The sequence below is a fragment of the Pholcus phalangioides genome, unplaced genomic scaffold, assembly GCF_987345545.1.
Source record: "Pholcus phalangioides strain wild (caught in Gottingen) unplaced genomic scaffold, Ppha-v1.0 ptg000008l_1, whole genome shotgun sequence".
In the NCBI taxonomy this organism is placed as follows: Eukaryota; Metazoa; Arthropoda; class Arachnida; order Araneae; family Pholcidae; genus Pholcus; species Pholcus phalangioides.
In genome coordinates, this window is record NW_028301601.1 from 57775332 (window position 1) to 57798246 (window position 22915).

Consider the following 22915-nt stretch of genomic DNA (forward strand, 5'->3'; position numbering starts at 1 on the left):
GAATCATTATTATGTTCACACGAACAGTTTTGTCACTGCGTACATGATTTCTCTGGAATGAATGGTTCAAACAAATATTTAAAAAAATTTTCACACGCATTTTAGTTTTTTTTTTAAATTCAGAGTAGGGTTACAACATGGTCCTATATCCTTGATACATGTATAATTGTTGAAAACGATGTGGAAGGTTGAACTTTTCAACTGTGATTCATTTGTGTGGCGACTCCCTCATTACTATTTTCATCCGCATGAAGAGAATAAAATTAACAAAACTGTTTGCTACGACTTTTTGCGATTTTTACTACAACGATAAGCTACAACTGACATTTTTCAATGAAATCATAATTATTTACCCAAAAAAAAAAACTAATTTGGAATACTGTATTCTATTATGTTTATTTTGCTTTTTCGTTAATTTCATTAATTAAAAATTATTATAATTAAAAATTATTAATATTAAAAACTATCTTCTAATGGGAAAATGGGGGGGGGGGAGAGAGTAGAAAGTAAAAAGAAAAAAGTATTTATGTTTACAAGGGGGGGGGGGCACAGGAATGAGAAATGGTTGAAATGGGGGCCATGGACAAAAAAAAGGTTGAGAACAACTGATCTAGTGTATTTGTCTGTTTTAGTTGTGTTACTATCAGGTGAAACAATTCTATTTCTCAATTATATCTAGAAATAATTCCCATAAAGATACGAAACAAGAGGAATTAACAACAGAAAACAATTGCAGAAAAGAAACAAAACTGATAGGAAAGGATCTTGTGAGGCACACTTGATGTCACTGAGGTATGTTATCACTACAGCGTTAATCACCATTGGAAAGAAAATTTTCATTCTATTTACAAGTTTTATCGGATCAGAGCTGATTGGAGGGTCTGAAAAATTTTTATAGAGAGAAATTGAAAGCGAACAACGTAGTTTAATGCCATTTTTTTTAGGTATCCATTAAAATATTTATGTGTAGCCTTCCAGTTCCATCAAAAAAAAAGACTGTTTTCAAGTCCATTTAATTTTGAATAAACTTTTCCAATGGCCACCGATTTCGGTAAAATACAAGTATCTGGAAATTTCCAGGGAAATTTCAAATGCACTTGGACCATCGAGCGCTTCAGTTCTCTTGGTATTGAAAGAATGTTTGAAAGCAGATCATTTCAGCTGGAAGAGCAAGGCATGGAATGGAAAATGATCACAGCTTCGTGGAAAAATGCATCAAACGCCGTAGAAAATGTTTCCTTTTTCGTCTTTCTTACTTTGACCAGTAGAGTACGTTTCAAAGCCAAAATGTCACTACGTAACGCCGATGGCGAGATTTTCTTGAAAAATGAATCGGATCTGTTGTGTATGAAGGACGATTACAATGGATGCCGCGGATGTGGTACAACCATGGAGAGAAAAGCTATCGAATCTAAGCTAGTTGATGACGTTGTGGTAGTCACCGTGGAAGCAGTATATTGTCTTACATATGTCAACGACAGTAATCAGTTTTATCGGCGTACAGAAGTTATTCCGGTAACGAAGCTCACCGAAGACTTGCGAAATCTGTGGTTTAGTAAAGTGAATACAGACTGCGTCATCTGCGTGGAAAATGAGGACATCCCTGTTCATTCGGCCGTACTCAGTTCGCGTTCGAAAGTATACGCGGCCATATTAAAAAATAACACACTTCAGATAGGAACTCGTCGCGTGGAAGAGACGGACTTTGAAAAAGACACGATGAAATCCTTCATGGAATTCATTTATTCGGCGAGTGTGCACCAAATGGATTTCGATCTTGCTTTGGACCTGTTAAGAGCCAGTGACAAATACGAGGTGAGTGACTTGAAATTGTATTGCACAAATTACCTGCTGTCCCTTCTAGAACCTGACAACGTTTGCCAAGTCCTCGTGAACGCGGATATTTATAACGCCGGGAGACTACGCAAACATGCCCTTGAATACTTCATCGACAATTTTTCAGAACAATATAGATATTTTGAGAGTGAACGTCCGATTTTCGAGGCAAGACCGAAACTGCTCTGTGACATCGTCCAAGGATTGATGAACAAGCGGTGGGAAATAGAATCTTCTCATCCTCACAGAACTGAAATTGCAACTGTTAACTTTGAAGGAAAATTCCATTTCCTCGTAATTAATTGGTTGTACGTAATCATTTCTATACACGTGCAAATTCACCCAGAAAGCTATATCGTTGAAGTGATTGATCCTTCATGATTTGAATAAATACATAAATTTGTTTTGTTTATATTCTTCGTCATCTTACATCAGTGGTTTCCAAACATTTTGAATCCCTTTAGAGAAGAATTTTATCGCCAAACCCCCCCCCCCCTGCATAGTGTGATCATGTCCCGGTTTCCATGCGATTTTTTGTTAATTCTAAGAGCTTCGATTTTCGTAATTAATGATGAATGTGGAATCGCATTACTTTTTCGATATTTAGTTGCTGAAACCGTATTATTATGAAATTTCAATCCACCAGCACGTTTTTTTTTTAGCTTTGAATCCAGGGAATGGTGTCATCAACAGCCGCAAGTTGGCACGGAATGTGTATCTTTTCCATCGTAATTGTGCAAAGTGGATAATTTAGTAATCAAACGCAGCACCCAGTGCCAAAAATATTCTCGGGTTATTTTGTAGAATGAATATTTTTGATATGTATTCATAACATTTTCATGGTTGTCACCAGGGCCGTAACAATTATTTTGCCGCCCCCTCCCACAACTTTAAAATTCAATAATTTTGTAATGGTGTTCTTTGCTCCCACCTAAAACTGCCACCCCCCCTTAAACTCTTTCGCACGGGGCATTTTCCCCCGCCCCCCCCCCCTCTAGTTACGGCCCTGGTTGTGACGCAGCTACCTTTCTTCATTATAACAAATCTGTTTTGAATTGTGCATTGTGTGGATATTTTCTATTATAGTGATTGCCCAGTATACAATATTTTCAACCCCGCTCCCTCCTCCTTTTCCCGGCATTTATGAGTCCTCCAAAGACTTTACTTCTTCATCAAAAGAGCTTCGCAAACAACACACTAGCGTTATCAAGTGTTCATAATATAAAATGTAGGCATATTCCCTTTACATATTTACATGTTACTCATCATATTATGTGTTTTTAATTTTTAAAATTATATCAAAATATTTCAAAACTTGTTGATTCTTTCTGAGTTCCCTGTAGAAATATTAACTTGATCTATTGATCATAATAAGTAGCCGTACACAGTTGAGTTATACGGCATTTTTTAGCATCGACAATATTCGAAAAATAAAGACAAATTTCTTATTCGAACGTTTTCATTTCACAGAATCTCTCGCGACCCCCCCCCCCCCGTCCCGGTTCATCAACATGACACCCCAAGGGATCGTGACCCATATTTTGAGAGGCTACAGGCGCACATGAATAATAAGCAGCTCAGCCAAGAATTAAGGTATGTTTTGGGGTTGGCATACATTAAAAAGTGTTGCGAAAGAATAAAATAAATTTATTTCGAGACCCCCCCCCCTCCCAGATGGTCGTGACCTACAGTTTGGGACCCACTGTCTTACATCATACACACTCGTGCAAAATGTGGTCCTCGGAGTCATCTGATTATAAAAATGAACTAAGCGGCACATTCCCCGAATCGGTGGCACGCAGTGCAAGTCCACATCAACTGAATATCCCGCGGTACATTTACAGATATCTCAAGCGGTGTGTGTGTGCAGTTCCACGTCATTTAAGTGGACCGTGGCATATTCTCTGATCATCGAAGCGGGGCCGCGGCACATCTACATATCAGAAGTGACCAGCGGAACATTTATAAGTAACCTACGGCGCTGTCAGAGGTCACTTAACCAACTGGTCCACACTCTCCTGAAGGTTGAATACCCTGCCTTACATGATCGAAATAAATAGTAGTTGCATTCTATTCTGTTCACCGGATTCGGACTTTCTTTACTTATTGTTTTCATCCACACAGGGTCTTAGAAATTCGATTACATAGACCAATGACGGGGACAAACTTTCTTCAGCAGCAAGCCAAAAACAATAGGGTCTTTCAGCTTGTGTTTTGGGTTTAGCAGTTTAGCTGAAAATTTAATTGATAGATAGCACTGCAATAGTAAAATTCAAATGTTCATTGAGCGCTGTGAAGTTTTAGAACTGCTTCAAAAAACTGAAATTTGATTTTTTTTTTTTGCCTGTAGCCAAAAATCAAAGACATTAGAGCAGTGGTTCTCAAAGGGTGCGTCGCAGCTTCTAGGGACGTCGTGACAAGAAGAAAATGTTCATACGTGCCTGTTCGCGGCCTTGAAGTAGCTTTTGTTAGATTACTCTAGGAAGTCTTGGGTTAGCGTTCACTAGGACAAGGATCCGCTGGTGAGAAAAGTTTGAGAAGCACTGCATTAGAGTAACTACTACAACTACTACTTTTCTGCACACCAACACATATCGCCATACAGTAATTAACTACCATCGAGTTGGGTCGGAAATGAAGGCGTCATCTATCGGTGGTCGCCTCAGCTTCAGAAGGAAAAGAACTTGTTATCTATGTTCTTCCCCAGGATCGAACGGAAAATTATATTAACTCATATGTTTTTAGGATCAGTTGCTAAATTGGCAATAGGAATTTGTGTCCACTGCCCAATTCAAGCATGGCAAATAATTTTCTTTTTTATCTGCACCTACAATTTCCCATAATTCACTAAATTGGAGACTGAAGACGACTTAAAATTTTCAGTGTATGTCTACTAACACGGAAAGGGGGGGGTCCACCAAGTCTCAAAAATATTCGTAAAACAGGTTATTCAGGACGATCTTTCTCGAAGGAAAAATATGCTTGGCACCTTTTAGAATTGTCAAAACATGCTCTATCCACCATACAACGTGTGACAAATACAATATTGATCAACCAGACCATAAATAGAAAGAACTACAAGAGCGGATTCCATATCTGTTACGCCTTTATCGTTGAACAAAACTGGAAAAATTGATATCAATTTCAGTGGTGCAATAGCTCGATCAGCTTTCATTGGTGATAACGACTTTATTGTTATCACGAATGTAATGATATATTGAGAATAATTCTGTATGTCGGAGGTAAAGGGTACTATGTCCGTTTTCGTCAGTATTGGGAAACGCTATTAATTGGCTGTACTTTCGTCACACCACTGCACATTGGTATACACACCAATCTTTAACCGGCTCTTCGTGAAATCTCCCTTTTGACACATTGTGCCATTTACTTCCGACATACAGAATTAATAACTGAAATCTGAGGTAAAGTGAATGAAAATATATTATCCTCTATCTAAATACATAGCATTGTGAACCCCCACCCCCAAATATCGCAGAAATATCGGAACACATAGCATGCACGACACTTACATACAGGGTGGTCATAAAATAGTTTTCCTAATATACGAGCCCATAGCGGCCGCAGAAATCAACGAATACGAATCAAATTCGAGTTTAAGAGTATTCTCTCGAGAATGAGAAACGAAACCCTAGTTTTTTCGTGGTTTTGGTTAGAGTAGGGTGGCCAGCATGCGTGCCACAATTGGCACGCCATGGTATCAGGAGTGGCACGCGAACGCTTTTAAAGAAAAAAAAAGTAAAGAAATTGTACTCCATTTTTCAAATGGAATGTCTCGAGAATTTTTAAACAATCTTATTCTAAGGCCAGGGATTAGTTACACTATAAAAGTTCTTGCATAAAACAAGACGAAATGCAACCAATAAGCGAATCGGTTACATTCGAGCGAATAATATATATAGGCACTTTAAAATAATAATCATGCGATGACATTCTATTCAATGCGATTCTGTTCGGTTTTTCCATCATTGAGTATCTAGTTGCTGAACGTAAGTATCCATTCACACCAGATTCAGGATCCTCCACGTGGGCAAGGTTACCAGAAAAATAATTCCGGAAACCTGAAAAAGGAGGACAAAATGACGAATTTACCGAATTTTGAAAACGTAAGAGGACGCTTTGAATGACATCAAAAAGGAGGACATGTCTGGTAACCCTACACATGGGGGACATTCATTGTATAATACAACTACATTGTACATCCATTAATTCTGGGGGAGGGGGGGGGGAGCAAGCTTCTTAGAAAGTTTATTGGGAGGGGGGTGGGCAAGCACCCTGAATTCTCAGGTTCCTATGGTGTCCTCAGGTGTCTGTCCAACCTGGTGTAGGTAAGATGGACTTCTATCGATATACGTACATACACAATCTGCATTGCGGTAATCGCATTTACGACTCAAAAATAGAACCAATTCAGAAGTAAAGAGTGACGAACGTAGCATTTTTACGAAAATAAGGGGACAGCCGAAGAATATTGTGCAAGAACGCTCCTGTCCCGTAAAACGGGATGTATGGTCTTCTCGTCGAAATACACAGAGTGGCACGCGGACCAAAATAATCTTGATTGTGGCACGGTTTGGGAAAAGGTTGGCCATCCCTGGGTTTGAGAAACCAAATTTCAAAGAATAGAAACGACAACACCCACTTTCATGCTTCGCAAAATGATCGGCGCAGTAAAAACGGCTCCTAATATATCACCATAAACACCGGTACAGGACGCAGACAAAGAAAGAGAAGTTGGTGCGCTAGACACTTGGTCGGGGAATTTCTTCAAATTTCCACAACTCCCTGACCGTACGTCTCATTATACACTACTTCACCAACTCTGGCCATATCGCTATATTGCAATTTACTGCCATTAGTGAGATGGGTTGGAAGTCTAGGTAGGTGCTGTCTATCGGTGGCCGCCTCGAGTTCATTTGGGAAAATATCTTATCTATATCCTCCCTTGGGTTCGAACCCGGGACCCTGACAACAACCTTCACGATGGTAGACGAGCATCTTACCACCATGCCACTCGGGCTGACCGTACGTCTAGCGCACCAACCCCACTCACAGATCTTTCTTTACCCGCGTCCTGTGCTCACATTTACGGTGTTATTACAAGTACCATTCCAAGGCCATTCATAGGTTTTCACTGCTCCAATTACTCTGCAATGCATGAAAGTAAGTGTTGTCCTTTGGATTTTTGCGAAATTTTGTTGTAACTGTAACCACGAGAGCAAGGGTTTCGTTTCTCATCTCATTATTGAGCGCATAGTCTGAAACCCCCTATATCTAGAATTTCATCAGTATTACTTTAATTTTGCGACCGCTATGAGCTCGTATATTGGCAAAGTTATGACTAGCCTGTACATGAAAGTTTGGTTCGGCAAAAACCCAAATATCCGGCACAGATATCTCTTCGGAAAACCAGTTTCTCGGATACCTCATGCGCTCATGGACCATATGCGCCTCATGGATCAAATTTCGCAATCACTGATAAGAATGATTGTTTTGAAATCGACGGATAGTGGAAATTTATCTGAAAATGTAAAGAAATATGTATTTTTATATCTAAAGCATAGATATGCTGATACGGCAATCTCTTTCCGCTCAGGAAAAATATTAACAAGGTGCAGTCGTGAAGTCAGAACAAGACTATTTGCGAGTTTTAGCTTTTTTTACGGTTCAATAACTGTTTTTATACCTGGTTCGTGGTTTCAGTCCTTCCTGATGGCTACGAGGCTCGGTGAATTGCAAGTGTCGGGAAACGTTCAGGGTCATTTCCAATGCACGTGGACCATCAAAGGCTTCAGCTCGCTTGATTCGCAGGTTGGAAAATTTTACCAGAGTGAAGCGTTTCAGCTTGAAGAGAAAGGTATGGAGTTGTATTTAGGAGTGTATCCCGGAGGACGGAATGAATCTTGCAAAGGATACGTTTCTTGTTTCATCTACGTGGAGGGCATAAAAGAGAGCGCAATATTCAAATACCATCTTTCATTACGAAATACCGACGGTGAAGTGCTGTTCAATGGGGTCTGGGACGAGTGGTACCCTTTCACGGTTGGAGGAGACGGTTATCCCGAAACCATCGCAGCAAGTAATTTGGAGCCTAAATTAGTGAACGATTCTTTGGAGGTTACCGTGCAGGCGACTTATTGCATTACTTACGTGAAACATGGAACTGGCATTTACCGCGATGCGGAAATTACGCCGATGGTGAAGTTGGCCGAGGACTTGAAGAAACTGCGGACCAGCCAAGAAAATGCGGATTGCGTCATATCTGTTGGAGGACAAGACATTCCCGTTCATACAGCTGTTCTTAGTGCGCGATCTAAAGTGTTTACGGCCATGTTCAAACACGACACGCTCGAGAAAGACACTCGACGCGTGGAAGTGACCGACTTTGAAAAAGACACGATCGACTCGTTCATCGAATTCATCTACTCGGGAACTGTGTGCGAGATGGACTTCGATCTCGCCTTGGAACTGCTGCGGGCCAGCGACAAATACGAGGTGAGTGACTTGAAATCTCACTGCAGCAATTATTTCGTGTCCCTTTTGAACGACGATAACGTTTGCCAGGTCCTCGTGGGCGCCGACATTTACAACGCCGGGAAACTGCGCAAACACGCCCTCGAATACTTCATCGAAAACCTTTCCGAAGAGTATTTTGAGAGCCAGCGTCCGATCTTCAAGACGAGACCGGAAGTGCTTTGCGACATCGTCCGGGGGTTGATGAACAAGCAGCGGAAAATGAATTCTTCCGAAAATGCAGAATCTTAACTGAAATTTTAACTGTTAACTTCCATTTCCTCGTAATTAATTGGTTGCGCGTAATCATCGCAGACGCGCATGTTAATTACATAGTTGTATCGTTGAAAGTGGATCATGTTCTTCAGCATTTGAATAAATAACTTTTTTCGCGTTTGGACACAGCATCACTAGTGACTTCATCACAGTGGCGTCGAGGCCACGAGTACTGTAGGTGCTCGAGCACCCACGGTAAATTCTGGTATGGGTCCGAGCACCCCCAGTATTCATTCAGAAAGCTATATAAAACTAAAGACGAGCACCCACATGTTCTCAAAACACTTCTGACTCACCCCTGTTACATCATATATGCTCAACCCATGATCCGCTGGCCAAATGTGGGCCCTTAGTGTCATCTGATGTGGCCCACGCTCAAAATCTAATTTTGTAATAAATGAATGAAGCGACACATTTCTCAATCACTTAAGTGACCCGAAGTGCAGTTCCACATCACTCGAGTGACCCGCGACATATTCACATATCACTCAAGCGGCTACTACTAAACCAGACATGCACCTCGTCCACATTCCTCTAACGAAATGGTACATGTTGGAATGTTGTTTCGTGAACCTTCCGTGAAGTTTGTTTCCGTGTAATGCTTGTTATGTGTAGTGCTGCCATCTGCAATTTTATTTTATAAACTAAACTATGAGTTTTTCCTCAACTCACTGTGCGTGAAGTGTAATGAATGAATTCACTCAAGCGGCTGTGATACATTTACAGATCACTTAAGCGCCCCCCTACGGCACAGTTCCAAATCACTCAAGTGACCCGCTTCATATTTTTATATCGCCGCGGCACAGTTCCAGACAACTTAACGACCCGCGGCATATTTACAGATCAGATTACAGTACATTACAGATTTACGGCACCCTCGTTGCAGTTACACGGTAATTAAGTGGCCCGTGGCACATTTCCATATCACCCAAGTGGCCCGCGGCCATTAACAGATCACTTAACCCTTTCACAAGTCTGATTTTTTTTTTCTTGACTGAGACATTTACGGGGGGGGGGGGGGAGTCCGTAGCAAATTTAAAAAAGAATAAAAAACCGGAAAAATCGCTGAAATAAAAAACGATTTGCATGGTTAGGTCACGGGAATTTTTTTAAGATAGGGAAAAAAAACTCGGAAACAGCCGATAGGTGGCGCTGGTACGAGGACTTCCATGGAAATATGCAAATGAGAAGGTTATAAGAACTTGTTCCCCTAATTCACAACCACTTTACCGCTATAAACCGTGTATGTGGATGGACCTGTTGCACTCTTCCGTTGCTGTATTTGTGACTCGCCTTCAATGTGTTATCCCCTGTGGTGGTCATTTGGAACACATACTGCTGTAATAAACGATTTGGAGGCATTCTGATCGTTATTTGCGTATCTTTTAATGTAACTTGTATACGTCAGCACCACCTATCGGCTGTTTTTTTAGTTATTTTTTTCCCGGTCTTAAAAAAATTCCCGTCACCTAGCGATGCTAACCCTGCAAACCGTTTTTTTATTTCGGTTTTTATGGATTTTTAAAGTTTCTATTGACTTTTTGCCCACCATGTATTGAAAGGGTTAAGTGATGCGTGAGTAGTATGGGGGTCGCTTGAGGCACTTTAATGACAATTTCCGCCGCTAGATGGCGCCACCGGAAATGCGTGTTTATTTTCAAAATGGCGGTATTTTTTTTTATGTCACTGTCGAGACGTTATCTTGACCAAGGGATGTTGTCTGTGGTTATCAACTAATTTCCGATAATTACTATACGCTCATTGGAGTTCAAATCCAAAGTAAATCTAAAAGGGGCGGGGCCTTACTCGTCGAAAAAGTCGATACGAATCGACTTTTTTCAAGTCGATTCGTATTTCAGATTTGATTAAGGAGGCTGAACGACGATTTATGCAAACACCCTATTCCCTCATGTATAACTCTTATTAGCCTTTTATCGATCTTTATTCATTGGATAATCATTATTTATCGCATTTAATAAATGTTTTCTTATTTTCAATTGGTTGTGTTTCATTTGGGTACTGTTTTTAAATAACCAACGCTAGACAATTTTTTAGACTAAATACTTTATTTCTTGAATAATAATCGTACAGCAAAATTTTTCTTTACATATTGATAAACAGCAAAATCATTTCCTTTTCTGTTTAGTTTCTTAACAATACTTTCTAAAGCTACATTTCTACTTCTCTGTATAACGAAGAACACAGTGTATTGTCCACATACATTGGAGGTAGGTGATTGTAGAGGAGTCGAGTTCCATAAAATGTTTTTATATCTTCTTGTAAATGATGCAATTTCTTTTCCGTAAGTCTCTGGCTTCTGTCCGTATGAATCGAAAAATTCCAAGGTGTTCTTGTCCGGAATGTTGATTGCCATCCAGTGCGAACCAGGTTGTGTGTGCTTATCCGCGTTCACAACTAAAGACGCTGGATAGGTTTGAATATGCACAGGTAGCATGTCGCATGGAAACACATCGATGAAGTATGGTGTTTCGCGTTCTAAAATTGTTTTTATTTGAGATGAGTACATATTTAACTGCTGAAATCGTAGAGGATGTTTCGTGCCTGATTTATTTCTATGACGTTGTCGAACTCCAAGTAGACAATGACTGAAACCGGTTGGACGAGCGGAGCTTTAAACTTTGTTTCCAGTCGTAGGTTGCCGTGTCTGATCAAATTGAAATGATCGCCTTGGCAGAGATCGGCGCTCAGATCAAAGGCGTAGATAGCGTATCCCAATGGAAACTCACTTCTAGAGATATCTATACCCCTGTCTTGACAGGCTTTTTCAGTCCCTAAAAACAAACTATGATACGCTCGGACATATAATCCTTGATCATATTGGGGTTCTAGAGGCTTGAAAGGAACTGGCTGTCCGTCAGTATACGCGGCTATGAAGTTAAGGTCGTAATGTTTAAACTCGAACGGTGATTTGCTATACGATCCCGAAAAAGCGTCGTTGTCTATTATTCCGACTACCAATCTTTTGGGTAGTTGTCCAACGACGACACTGTCTTGAACCCACGACATGCTTCCCTGATGTAGCGAGTAAACTTTACACACTACTCTGTCTATTGGATACTTGGCTGAAGTATGACTTAGAGCTTTCGCATGTCCTACAAGCACACCAGGAGACACTTTGACGTGCCTTATGTATAAACATGCGTCACGGAGAACAATTCTGAAGTTTGCACTTTTGTCTGGTGAAAGCAGACAGAATTCTGACTTGCTACGAATCATCTTTATTCTTAGAGAAACGAGATTCAGCAAGAGTCGCTGTTGACAGAATATGTCCCCGTGAATCGAACCAATCATGTCGACGGTCTTACTTTCTTCGATGAACGCCGCTCGCTGTATTAAACCCTCATTGGGGTCCTTTGACGTAGGGTCCACGTCACTCATTTTTCCGGCAGTGTCTTTATAAAAGAGTTCAGTTGTCAGTTGGCTGGTTTTGCTTTCGTTACCGTGGTTCAAGAGTTTTTCTATCATAGCTCGGTAGGGGTACGTGTTACTGGAAGATGATATCAGGCGGTCATTCAGAGAAACATCAACTTGGGAAAACATGGATTGCAAGAAAAGGTTCACGGGTGAGACTTTACTCTCTTTATCTAGAAAAGACCCATCACCTTTCACGACCTTAGCTTTCACGTGAATTAACGTTTGAGAGAGATCCAGATACTCATCACCACTTCCTCCAATGTTAAATTCCAGAGGGCCTCCATCGGAGGCGTTTGAAAGCGGGTAATAGGTGATGGGTGAAAGTGCCTCAAGCGACCCCCATTCTACTTGCGTGGCACAGTTCCAGACCAACTAAACGATCTGCGGCACATTTACAGATCATTAAGTGATGCGCGGTACTATCAGGGATCACTTAACTAAGTGTCCCGTGACACGTTTTCAAATAAATGAATTCGCCCGCCTTTAGGCCGGGATTATACTACAAAATTTTCAAAAAAGTTCTGCTATAGTTGATATTGCAACCAACACGACACCCTGATATACAGGATGCGTAGTTAACAGGGCACATGTCATTTTATTGGGAAGCCGTTGATCGTACAACCATACGTCCGTTTAGAAAAAGTATTCAAATAACGTATATAGCGCGATATTCGCTGAGATATTCGAATTCAAAAAACGGAGGAAAATTGGGGGGGGGGAGACAGTTAAGGGTGGATTCACTTCTACAGACACTCACCGTGTCGTGTCAGACCGTCACCTCCTAGAGATAGAAGGCATTCGCACGGGTTGCCAAGTGCCAAGTTCATCTGAACGTCACGAGAGTAGTTCGATGAAACTACCTGCCAAGTTTGCCCCACAGCAACCTATTTCCTTTCTTCTTATTTTGGCGTAGAATCTTCAGGGTTCGCTCACAAATACCGCACGGTGATTGGATGTGGGGCATAGAAATCGCCAACTCTGTGCCCGATCGTCTCTTTCCGGCACAACGACGATACTAGCACGTGCAGCGGATGTGCTGGTCAGACACTGCAAACATCTTTTAACAGAAAACCAACGAACGCATTCATTTATATCGTATCGTGGCTGAGTAGGCGCAGACAGACATTTTTATGTTTAGAATGTTTGCCGTGTCTGACACGACACTGTGATTGTCTGTAGATGTGAATCCCCCCCCCCCCTCACCCGCATTTGAGTGCGAATATCGCACTTAGGAACGTTAAATATTCTTTTGTGGGCCTCAAGAAATGGCAACAACTTTCTAATTGGGTTTTTGGGCACAAGGTGTCCGTGTATATATATATATTTTTATTTTAATAGCTGTAACAACTCCTTGGAACATGGATGACTTCTGAGTATTACATGTTATAAGTATGCCTCTAGGATCACCGGTTCACCAGTAAAATGCCGTGCGCCCTGTTACTGTGGACCCTGTACATTAATTATTATGTATATGATATTTTTATAAGATTTGGAAACTATTTTAAATACAGGGTGCGCAAAAAGTCCGTAGAAACTTTAAAAATTCATAAAAAAACCGGTAAAATAACCGAAATAAAAAAAACAGTTTGAGGGATACCATCGCTAGGTCACTGGAATTTTTTTAAGACGGGGAAAAAAATAACTCCAAAACCGCCGATAGGTGGCACTGGTACGAGCGACTTCGGTGGAAATATGCAAATGAGACGTTTATAAGAACTTGCGCTCCTAATCCACAATCAGTTCACCGTTGTAAACCGCTTATGTGGACCCGCTGCACTCTGCCGTTGCTGAATTTGTGACTCGCCCACCCCAGTGGTGGTGATGGTCATGTGAAACGCATACTGGCGTAATAAACGATTTGGAAGCATTCTGTTCGTTATTTGCGTATCTTTTCTTTTACTTGTGTACGTCAGCGCCACCCATCGGCTGTTTTTTTTTTCCTGTCTTGAAAAATATTCCCGTGACCTCTAGCGATGCTAACCCTGCACACCGTTTCTTATTTCGGTTATTTTTCCTGTTTTCATGAATTCCTAAAGTTTCTACGGACTTTTTGGCAACCCTGTATATTACCAGATGAGATTTTAAAAAATCCTAAGCCCGAGCTATCTTTATTACATTTGATATTTTTTTCATTTTTGTCCTCCGTTGAGCCCACAGAGGGCGCTAATTTCTTCAATGGAAGTAAAAAAATCTGCACAAACGCCTTGGCTTCATGCAATATCTTGAAATTAGAAAAATGACCGCGATAAAAAAATAATAATTTGCGTTTGTGCAATAAATTCAATGTTTTGAATGCAACAAAAACAAAAAAAACAACACAAACTGCTAAGTAAAAGTCTGTTCACAAACAACGACTACAGCTATTGAGTGAGATCATCAGCAAGTCTGTGAGCAAGTGTGCACTAATCTGCTCAATCCTATGCTCATTCATTGACTCATTCGCTCACTCATATGATCACTGATTTACTCATTCGCTCACTCATATGATCACTGATTTACTCATTCGCTCACTCTTATGATCACTGATTTACTCATTCGCTCACTCATATGATCACTGATTTACTCATTCGCTCTCTCATATGATCACTGATTTACTCATTCGCTCTCTCATATGATCACTGATTTACTCATTCGCTCACTCATATACTCACTGATTTGCTGATTCAATATACTGTAGTAAGCTACTATACTCTGTAACTTTCTCATTCACTACTTCTCTGCTCACTTGCTAACTTATTTGCTCAATCACTACTATGCTCACTACCTCACCGATTTGCTCATTCATGTGCTCACTCCTGTGTCGTGCATTAAGAAACATTTTGAAATTGAAGAATGTAGGCGAAAGAACGGAAGCCTGATTAGGAAAACAAAAGGGGGGGGGCAATCTAATTCCGAGACAGTGTCGACCGAAATGTTTTGCAATGGTTTCATGCTTAATGAACGCCAGAACTTTGCCACTGAACTTATCCCGTTGCCGAGATCTGTTCCAGCCCTGCTTCGTGTCAGAGTCCGGAACACTTTATTTTGAGTCAAAACAAAAAAACATACACAATTTTTACAACAAAATTTTCCCCGGACAATTAGGTGCACTGTCGCGATTAGCAAATTTTGTGGTGATTACAGACGAGATGGGCCGGGGTGTCGTCAAGAGGGATGAATGCACGTATATTAGAATGAAAATGATTTCATGCTGGAACAACCGAGAAAAAATGCATCAATCAAGGGCACCTATGATTTGCCACAAAAGGAGAGAAAATCGACGAAGATTTAGAAAACTGTGAAAAGTTTTCTGCTTCTAAAGCAGTGTTTCCCAAAGTGGCCAATATCACCCCTGGTGGACGATGGAAAGGTCCGGGGTGGGGGGGGGGGCGATAGAAGCTAATGGTTTAACATAGGATCCTATGGGTTCGTTTAAGTAGGGAGGCGATGAGAGCAAAAAACTTTGTGAAAAAAGGGGGGCGATGGAACAAAAAGTTTGAGAATGTATGTTCTAAAGCAGTGTTTCTCAATCGCCGGGCCCTGACAAGTCAAACCGGGCCGTGAATGATTCATTGTCTCATTTTTCCCCCATTTATTCCCTACTGGCCGTGTGTATGACGGAGCTTCCCCTCATAAAAAAGAAATCAACCGGGCCGCGGGCTTCTAATGGTTGAGAATCACTTCAACCGGGCCGCGGGATTCCAATGGGTGAGAGCCACTGTTATAAAGGATGGTTACACAGTTGGCAGGAACAATTTGATATTCAAGACATTGCACGGAGAACCAGGTTCATTGCGCAGAAGGGTGTTTACAGGAGGGCTTAGCGGGCTATAGCCCATGGTGGCAAGCTCGGAGGGACGGCCAATGTTAGGAATGAGAGAAGGGCGGCAAAATGTCTGTAGCCCACGGGGGGTAAAACAATAAATCCACCTCTGCCAAGCGAAGAACAAGATTAGAGCAAGTGACCAAAAGAATGACGTAAGAAAGTATGCAAGGATGTGAGAGACGAGTAGAGTGACCTGGGGCGCGGTAGCCCAGGTCTATAAGATGCTCGCCTGAAGTACCAAAGGATGTTTAGAGGTGGCGCGAGTTCGATACCCGGTTCGTCCTTGTCAAATATTTTCCTGTCGAAGGGCTACAATAAAATCGGTGACGTGAAAGATTGTTGCCGAAGGAAGTCCCACATTTGAGCGAACCAACTTCTCGGTGAGTATAATATAGGCCGCCGTTCGGAATCGGTAGTAAAATGTAGATCCTGGTCTAATTAGCCCTCGTGTATAGAAAATGACCGTGGTGCAACAAAAATAACCAAAGAATGACCTATAGTACGTAAAAGCATGTGAGCCACCAAAACAGTATACAAGCATGTGAGTGACCAGAATATTGACCTTGATAGCGGGAGACCAGGTCTGTGACTGACTGAAAATGCGAATTAGATCACGTGCAATCACGACCAGATCAGTGAGTGACCGAAAGTGGGACTCAGTAAGCGTGTGTAAAGATAGGAGGAGTGGTAAATGATGAAAGATGTGACCTCGAAAGCGAGAGGCCAAGACAGTAAACAACCAAACGAATGACAAACAAAGTGTGGAAGCATTGTGAGTGACGAAAAGAGGGGCCTACAGCGTGGGCGAGCATGTGAGCGTCAAAAACAGTGTGAACATTTCATTTCAGTGATTCGGAAATGCGCCGAAAGTCACGTAAGTGACACGGAACTGGACTCAAGTGATATGGAACTGCCGGTGATCTATTTATATGTAAACAAAACTAAATTTTTATTTTTTACATTAGTCAATAAGAGACACGTTCTCTATTTACCCAGCTTAGGGTGACCACCGATAGATGGCGCCTCCATTTCCCCACGCAACTCCATCGGTTGAAAATTGCCGTGACGATGTGACCTCCTTCTAACCAGATCATGGCCCACCGCTCTGCCTCAATAAAGAGATTTTAGCAGGTTGTCGAAGAACTCTCTGGGCCCTGCTGGAAGCCGTGCATATTTCTGCGTAACGCTTGTCACGTGTAGTGCCTCTATCTGTTGTCAATTTTACTAACTACGAGTGAAGTGTAATGTTTGAATAATTTTATCGTTGCAGGACTGTTGCTCTATGGCGAGACTTTTAAACAGGGAGTGACTCGCATTCGCCCCCCCCCCCCCCAACTTCGTGAATCTGACGACTGGTGGTGATATAATGAATCATATTTGACCTGTGCAACGATTTTAAAATAATTAATAAAAAAATCAAATTTTATTAAAATTAAAAAATAGTAAAATTGAGTATAAATTTAAGATCATCAAGAGACGAAGATGGTAAGGAGGAAAAAACAAAATTCCGGTTGGGTAATGAGAGGGGAATCGAGCCCAGAATTTGCTACGTGTGTGTCCCATGCTCTAACGACTGCACCTATTATTGTGGATGACAGTTTCAGGTAAAATTAAGTATATAAATATCTATTATTAAACGCCAACCGACGGCCACCAGAAAAACGCGCTTCAGTTTCGCGCATGCGTGTTGTGACAATGTTCAATATGTTCAACACTGTAGCGAGCAGCTTCTATCCGAAGGGGCCATTCAAGTATTACATCAGCATCGAGGGGGCGAGGGATTTCCAACTTGATGACAAAGGGGAAGGTGGGTTTGAATAATGCTTACGCCATCAACCACCCTTTATGAAAATATTTTTAATAGCATCTTACTCGGTGCGCTAAAAACGAGAAAACCTTTCGATAGTTTGTGGGAACTTGAAGTAACATCCCCCCCACATTGATAAGTGCCCTACAGAGCCACTTTAGTGATCTCTATATTTTTCGCGGATCCAAGTGCTCTGGAAATGTGTCCGGGCCGCTTAAGTGCTCTGGAACTGTACCACGTATCACTCAAGTGATCCGTAATTACACAACCTCTGATAATAAAGTTCGGTGAATGAAGTCAGAACGGCCGATCTGGCAACACTGGCGAAGCAAAACGCTGCACATGCGTAGCGGCAGGTGTTGACCATCTGCCGCCACCGTTGTTCAGTTGAGCGTCGTTTGTGTTCCGTTTTGCAAGACTTCTTGCAAAGTTTCCAGGGCATGTATAGGAGATCTCAGCGGTGCATAGTAATGTCAAGTGACTATTTCGAAGGACAGTTAGGTAACTTTCGTTGACATTTCATCTACGTTAATGTTACAGGACTATTCACCGAACTTTATTGTCAGAGGTTGTATGTCGCAGATCACTTAAATAATCTGAGAATGTGCCGCGGGTAACACGAGTGATGTAGAACCGCACTGGGGGCCACTTAAGCGCTCTAAAATTATGTCACATGTCACTCAAGGGATCTCTAAATGTGTCACGGATCGCTTAACGGCCGTATTCACCAATACAGTTCCAACTGCAATCACAGGTTAAACGATGAGCGATCGACACGGATTGGTTGAAATCCTTAATTTAACCAATCCGTTTTGATCTTCAATCCTTTCACTTGCGATTGCAGTTGAAACTGTGTTGGTGAATACGGCCGTAAGTGTTCTGGAACTGTGTCCCGGGTCATTTAAGTGATCTGAAAATGTGCCACGGGCCACTTAAATGCTCTGGAATTGTACCACGGGACACTTAAGTGATTTGTAAATGTGCCGCTCAATTCATTTTTACAAAATTATGTTTGAGGAGGGCACGCGGCATCAGATAACCCCCAGGGCCATATTTGGCCCGCCCTGGGGGTTTGGCCCTGAGTTCATAGCCTTCAAATAACATTTGAAATTAACAGAAATTGATTATAATAACATAAAGGTATTCTCCCGAAATTTCAATTAAAAAATATTTGTACGTAATACTTGAACGGCCCCCATGCAGTTGGTAAACACGGGTTGTTTTTTTTTTTTACTTTCTGGCAAACCTTGACACTGCTATCAAAATCGAACTACACAGTCAATTATGATCATTCGCATCTGATGAGCGGACGTGTTACCATTGCAATAGCTGTGATTGCTTTTTTTTTTCCCCCTAGAGTGCAAATAAATTTGGCTTTTCGGGATGGTTTCAAAGTTTGATAAACGTGAATTATCGGGAAACGTTATGATAGACTTTAAATATACGTGGACGATCAGTTGTTTTAGCTTACTCGATTCGCGAGTTGATGAATGTCACGAAAGTGATGCGATCCAGCTAGAAGACGGCGGCTTGAAATGGTACTTGGAATTATATCCAGGTGGATACTCAGACAAGTGCAAAGGATACGTTTCTTGTTTTGTATGTATCAAGGGATCAGTAGACGATGTGAAGTGTAAATATCGTTTGTTGCTAGTTAATGAAAATTATGAGGTTTTATTCGATGGACAATCTGACGAGTGGGTCGTTTTTACCGACACTGTACAATATGGTTTTCAGAAAACGATTGCGGCAAGTGATCTGAAACGCAAATTGATCGGCGACGCTCTGATAGTCGATCTAGAAATGACTTACTTCGCAACTTCCGTCAGAGATAGCGTTTCCATTCATCGTGGTGCGGAAATCAACCCGATGGTAAATGTGACCGAGGACCTGAAGAAGCTATGGCTCAGCAAAAAACATTCGGACTTCGTCATTTCTGTGGGAGAGGAAGACATTCCTGTGCATTCGGCTGTGCTCTGCGCTCGTTCGAAAGTGTTCGCGGCCATGTTCGAACACGACACGGTAGAGAAATCAACCCGTCGCGTGGAAATTACCGACTTCGAAAAAGATTCGATGGAGTCTTTCATGGAATTCATTTATTCGGGAGGTGTGCGCGAAATGAATTTCGATCTCTCCCTGGAACTGTTACGAGCCAGCGACAAGTATGAGGTGAGTGATTTGAAATCGTACTGTTACGAATATCTGAAGTCGCGTCTCGACGACAAGAACGTTTGTCAAGTCCTCCTGAGCGCGGACATCCATAACGCTGAGAAACTGCGCAAACACGCGCTTGAATACTTCTGCAAAAACCTTCCGGGAGAGAATTTCGAGAGTCGGCGTCCTATGTTCAAGACACGACCAGATTTGATTTGCGACATCGTGAAGGAGATGATCAGGAGATACAAATTATGATCTTTCTTGAATGGCGATATAAATGAGTGAGAGATGATCATAGGCGATAGCATTTTATGTTCACGTAATATTTGTTGGCTTCAACCTTTCGTAGATAAAATATCGGAATAATATTTTAAACCGTGATATTATTTAATCATATTGATAACATAATACTGAAAAAAATTATTAAATTTCAATTTCTGTCACATTTTTACAAAAATTTGAAGTGAAGCTATATGATAAGATTTTTTTTACATAAATGCCATGTAGTGGGTATCGAATATATGTAATTGCATATGAATCCGTAAAATTCGGATTAGGGGCCATTGAAGTATTACGTTAGCAGATTTTCAGAAATTTTTGACCCCCTCCCCCACTGTCAGCAAAATTTCGTCAGCAGCTTAGAATATTTCATATCTTCAAAAAGGGGTGGTTGATGACGTAACAACCTTCAAACCCCCCCCCCCTGATGATGACGTAATACTTGAATGACCCTTTATCCGTAATGCTGTAAGAAAATTAAACGTACGTGAAGCATGGAAACTTTGGCAGGGCCGCGATTAGTGGAGAATAGGTGATTTTGGTGCTGCACTAGGGAGGCAACGCATAAGTGGCGCAGTGGTAAAAATGCTCGTCTTCCACTATGAAGATTACCATCAAGGTCCATGGCCATAGAACGTCAGAAGCAAGTTCTTTACCTACCGATCCTGAGGCGAACACCGATGTGGAGGGGACCTTCATTTCCCACCCAACTCCACTGGTTTGAAATTGCCGCATGGAGATACATGACCGGAGGAGTTGTGCTGTAAAGTACCAGAAAGTCACCGAATTCACCCTTTTCCTTCAACATTACATGAGCTCGTCAAAATGCTAGCTTGCCCTTGCTGACAAAGCATCTAGTTGCTGTCCTGTCTATTAGCAACACAATACTTGGAACAGAATTGGACTTGTATAGCCTACTTGAACTCGTCAGAATTATAACTAAACTATTCGGTGGAAAAAAAAAAGCCCGAGATGGAAATAATCAAAACGCATTACGGGCCGTTCAAGTATTTACGTAAGCAAATTTTTAGCCATTTTTGACCCCCTCGTCAGCAGCTCTGCCCCTCTGAATCCTAACGCATATTGGTGGGATCAGTGACGTGCATAGGGTCGCTCGTGCTCCCTCTAACGATCAAAAATTTATTTTTTTTTAATTGAAATTTCGGAAGAATACCTTTTTATATGTTATTATAATCAATTTCTGTTAATTTCAATGTTATTTGAAGGCTATGAACTCAAAATTCATCTTTAATAAATTCATTGCGACCCACCCTCTAAGCCATATATTGATTAATCGCATAAAGGCCCTTGGACCAAATACGGTCCTGGGGGTTATCTGATGCGGTCTGCCCTCCTCAAACCTAATTTAGTAAAAATGATCTAAGCGGCACATTTACAGATCGCTCAAGTGTCCCGTGGTACAATTCCAGAACACTTAAGCGATCCGTGACACATTTAGAGATCCCTTGAGTGACATGTAACGTAGTTTTAGAGCACTCAAGTTACCACACATTCTCAGATTGTTTAAGTGATATGCGGCATATAATTACAGATCACTTGAGTGATGCGTGGCACAGTTTCAGAGCACTTAAGCGGCCCGGACATTTCCAGATCACTTGGATCCGCGAAAAATTTAGAGATCACTAAAGTGGCTCTATAAGGCACTTATCAATGGGGGATGTTACTTCAAGTGCCCACAAACTATCTAAAGGTTTTCTCGTTTTTCGACCACCGAGTAAGATGCTATTAAAAAATATTTCATATTTTCATAAAGGGTGATTGATGACTTAAGCATTATCCAAACCCACCCACCCCATCGATGATGACGTAATACTTGAACGGCCCCTTATTAATTCTGCATATTGAGAAGTAGGCTGCTAACCATTGTATCGGGAGCAGGGCCGTCTTAAGAGCATCATGGGGCCCCCGGACCAAGTGATTTTTCTGAGATCCCACCTGGTTAATTCTAGAAAATTTGAACCAGATCTAATTTTTGTGGGTCCCCTCTTCTCTTGAGGTGAGAGAAGCACCTCAAGATAAGAGGGGACCCACAAAAATTGCAACATTGGTGAAATCGATGTTGAAAATGAATGTATCGATTCGAAAATTATGTTAAAAATCGAGCTCTCGCTCGCGACTTGAATTAGCAAAACTTGAGAGAACCAGCTTCTACCGACCACTGAAAGCCCCCCCCCCTCTCTCCCCACCGCAAGGGTGAGGCTGAAAGGGCTCCAATCGTGGGTGCGGGACAATTACCTTTTTTCATATAAATTCACTACAGAAGGGCCCGTGAAAAGTTTGGCTTTGTCGACAAAGATTCCATCCTAGCGCCCGAGTGGTGCTGTGGTAAGATGCTCCTCTTCCATCATGTGAAGGCTGCCGTCGGGGTCCACGGTCAGGGGGCTCTTGCCACTCCCCAGGCCAGTCACGAATTAGAGGGAAAAAAATTCTTGTGAAAATTAAGGTGTGTTTAACGAAAATCCTTATTATATAGCATTTTAACCAATTTGTAAATTTCAATTCTTTTCGAAGGGTGGTGACTAAATTTATCGAGAAAATTTTTGTGCCATCCGTTCTAAAGATCGACCGTACGTATGGGTCCGATCAGAATACAAATTCTTTGCCTACCGAGTCCGAGATGACTACCGATAGACGGCCCCCTCATTTCCCACCAAACTCCATCGGTAGGAAATTGCTGTATGGCAAATGACGAAGTTGGTGTGCGATAAAGTAGCCTAGGGCCCTACTTCCGGATGTGGGGAGGGGGCGCACGATCGCTTTTATTAAAT

The 22915-nt window shown here is 41.6% G+C and overlaps 4 protein-coding genes across 4 annotated transcripts; 3 read left to right on the top strand and 1 right to left on the bottom strand.

Moving 5' to 3' along the window:
* The first annotated feature begins 864 nt into the window (after positions 1-864).
* On the top strand, positions 865-2220 carry LOC149084612 (speckle-type POZ protein B-like). Its single transcript, XM_089235014.1, has one exon. It carries the CDS (start codon positions 1036-1038, stop codon positions 2215-2217), a length of 1182 nt encoding a protein of 393 aa, XP_089091140.1. The 5' UTR covers positions 865-1035; the 3' UTR covers positions 2218-2220.
* Positions 2221-7468: 5248 nt separating this feature from the next.
* On the top strand, positions 7469-9606 carry LOC149084613 (uncharacterized). The gene has a single exon (XM_089235012.1). It carries the CDS (start codon positions 7567-7569, stop codon positions 8617-8619), a length of 1053 nt encoding a protein of 350 aa, XP_089091138.1. The 5' UTR covers positions 7469-7566; the 3' UTR covers positions 8620-9606.
* A 1566-nt stretch (positions 9607-11172) lies between these two features.
* Positions 11173-12204, bottom strand: LOC149084614 (uncharacterized protein F54H12.2-like). Its single transcript, XM_089235349.1, has one exon. It carries the CDS (start codon positions 12202-12204, stop codon positions 11173-11175), a length of 1032 nt encoding a protein of 343 aa, XP_089091475.1.
* Positions 12205-19073: 6869 nt separating this feature from the next.
* LOC149084615 (speckle-type POZ protein-like B) lies at positions 19074-20102 on the top strand. The gene has a single exon (XM_089235350.1). The coding sequence runs from the start codon at positions 19074-19076 to the stop codon at positions 20100-20102; it is 1029 nt and encodes a 342-aa protein (XP_089091476.1).
* Positions 20103-22915: the final 2813 nt, after the last annotated feature.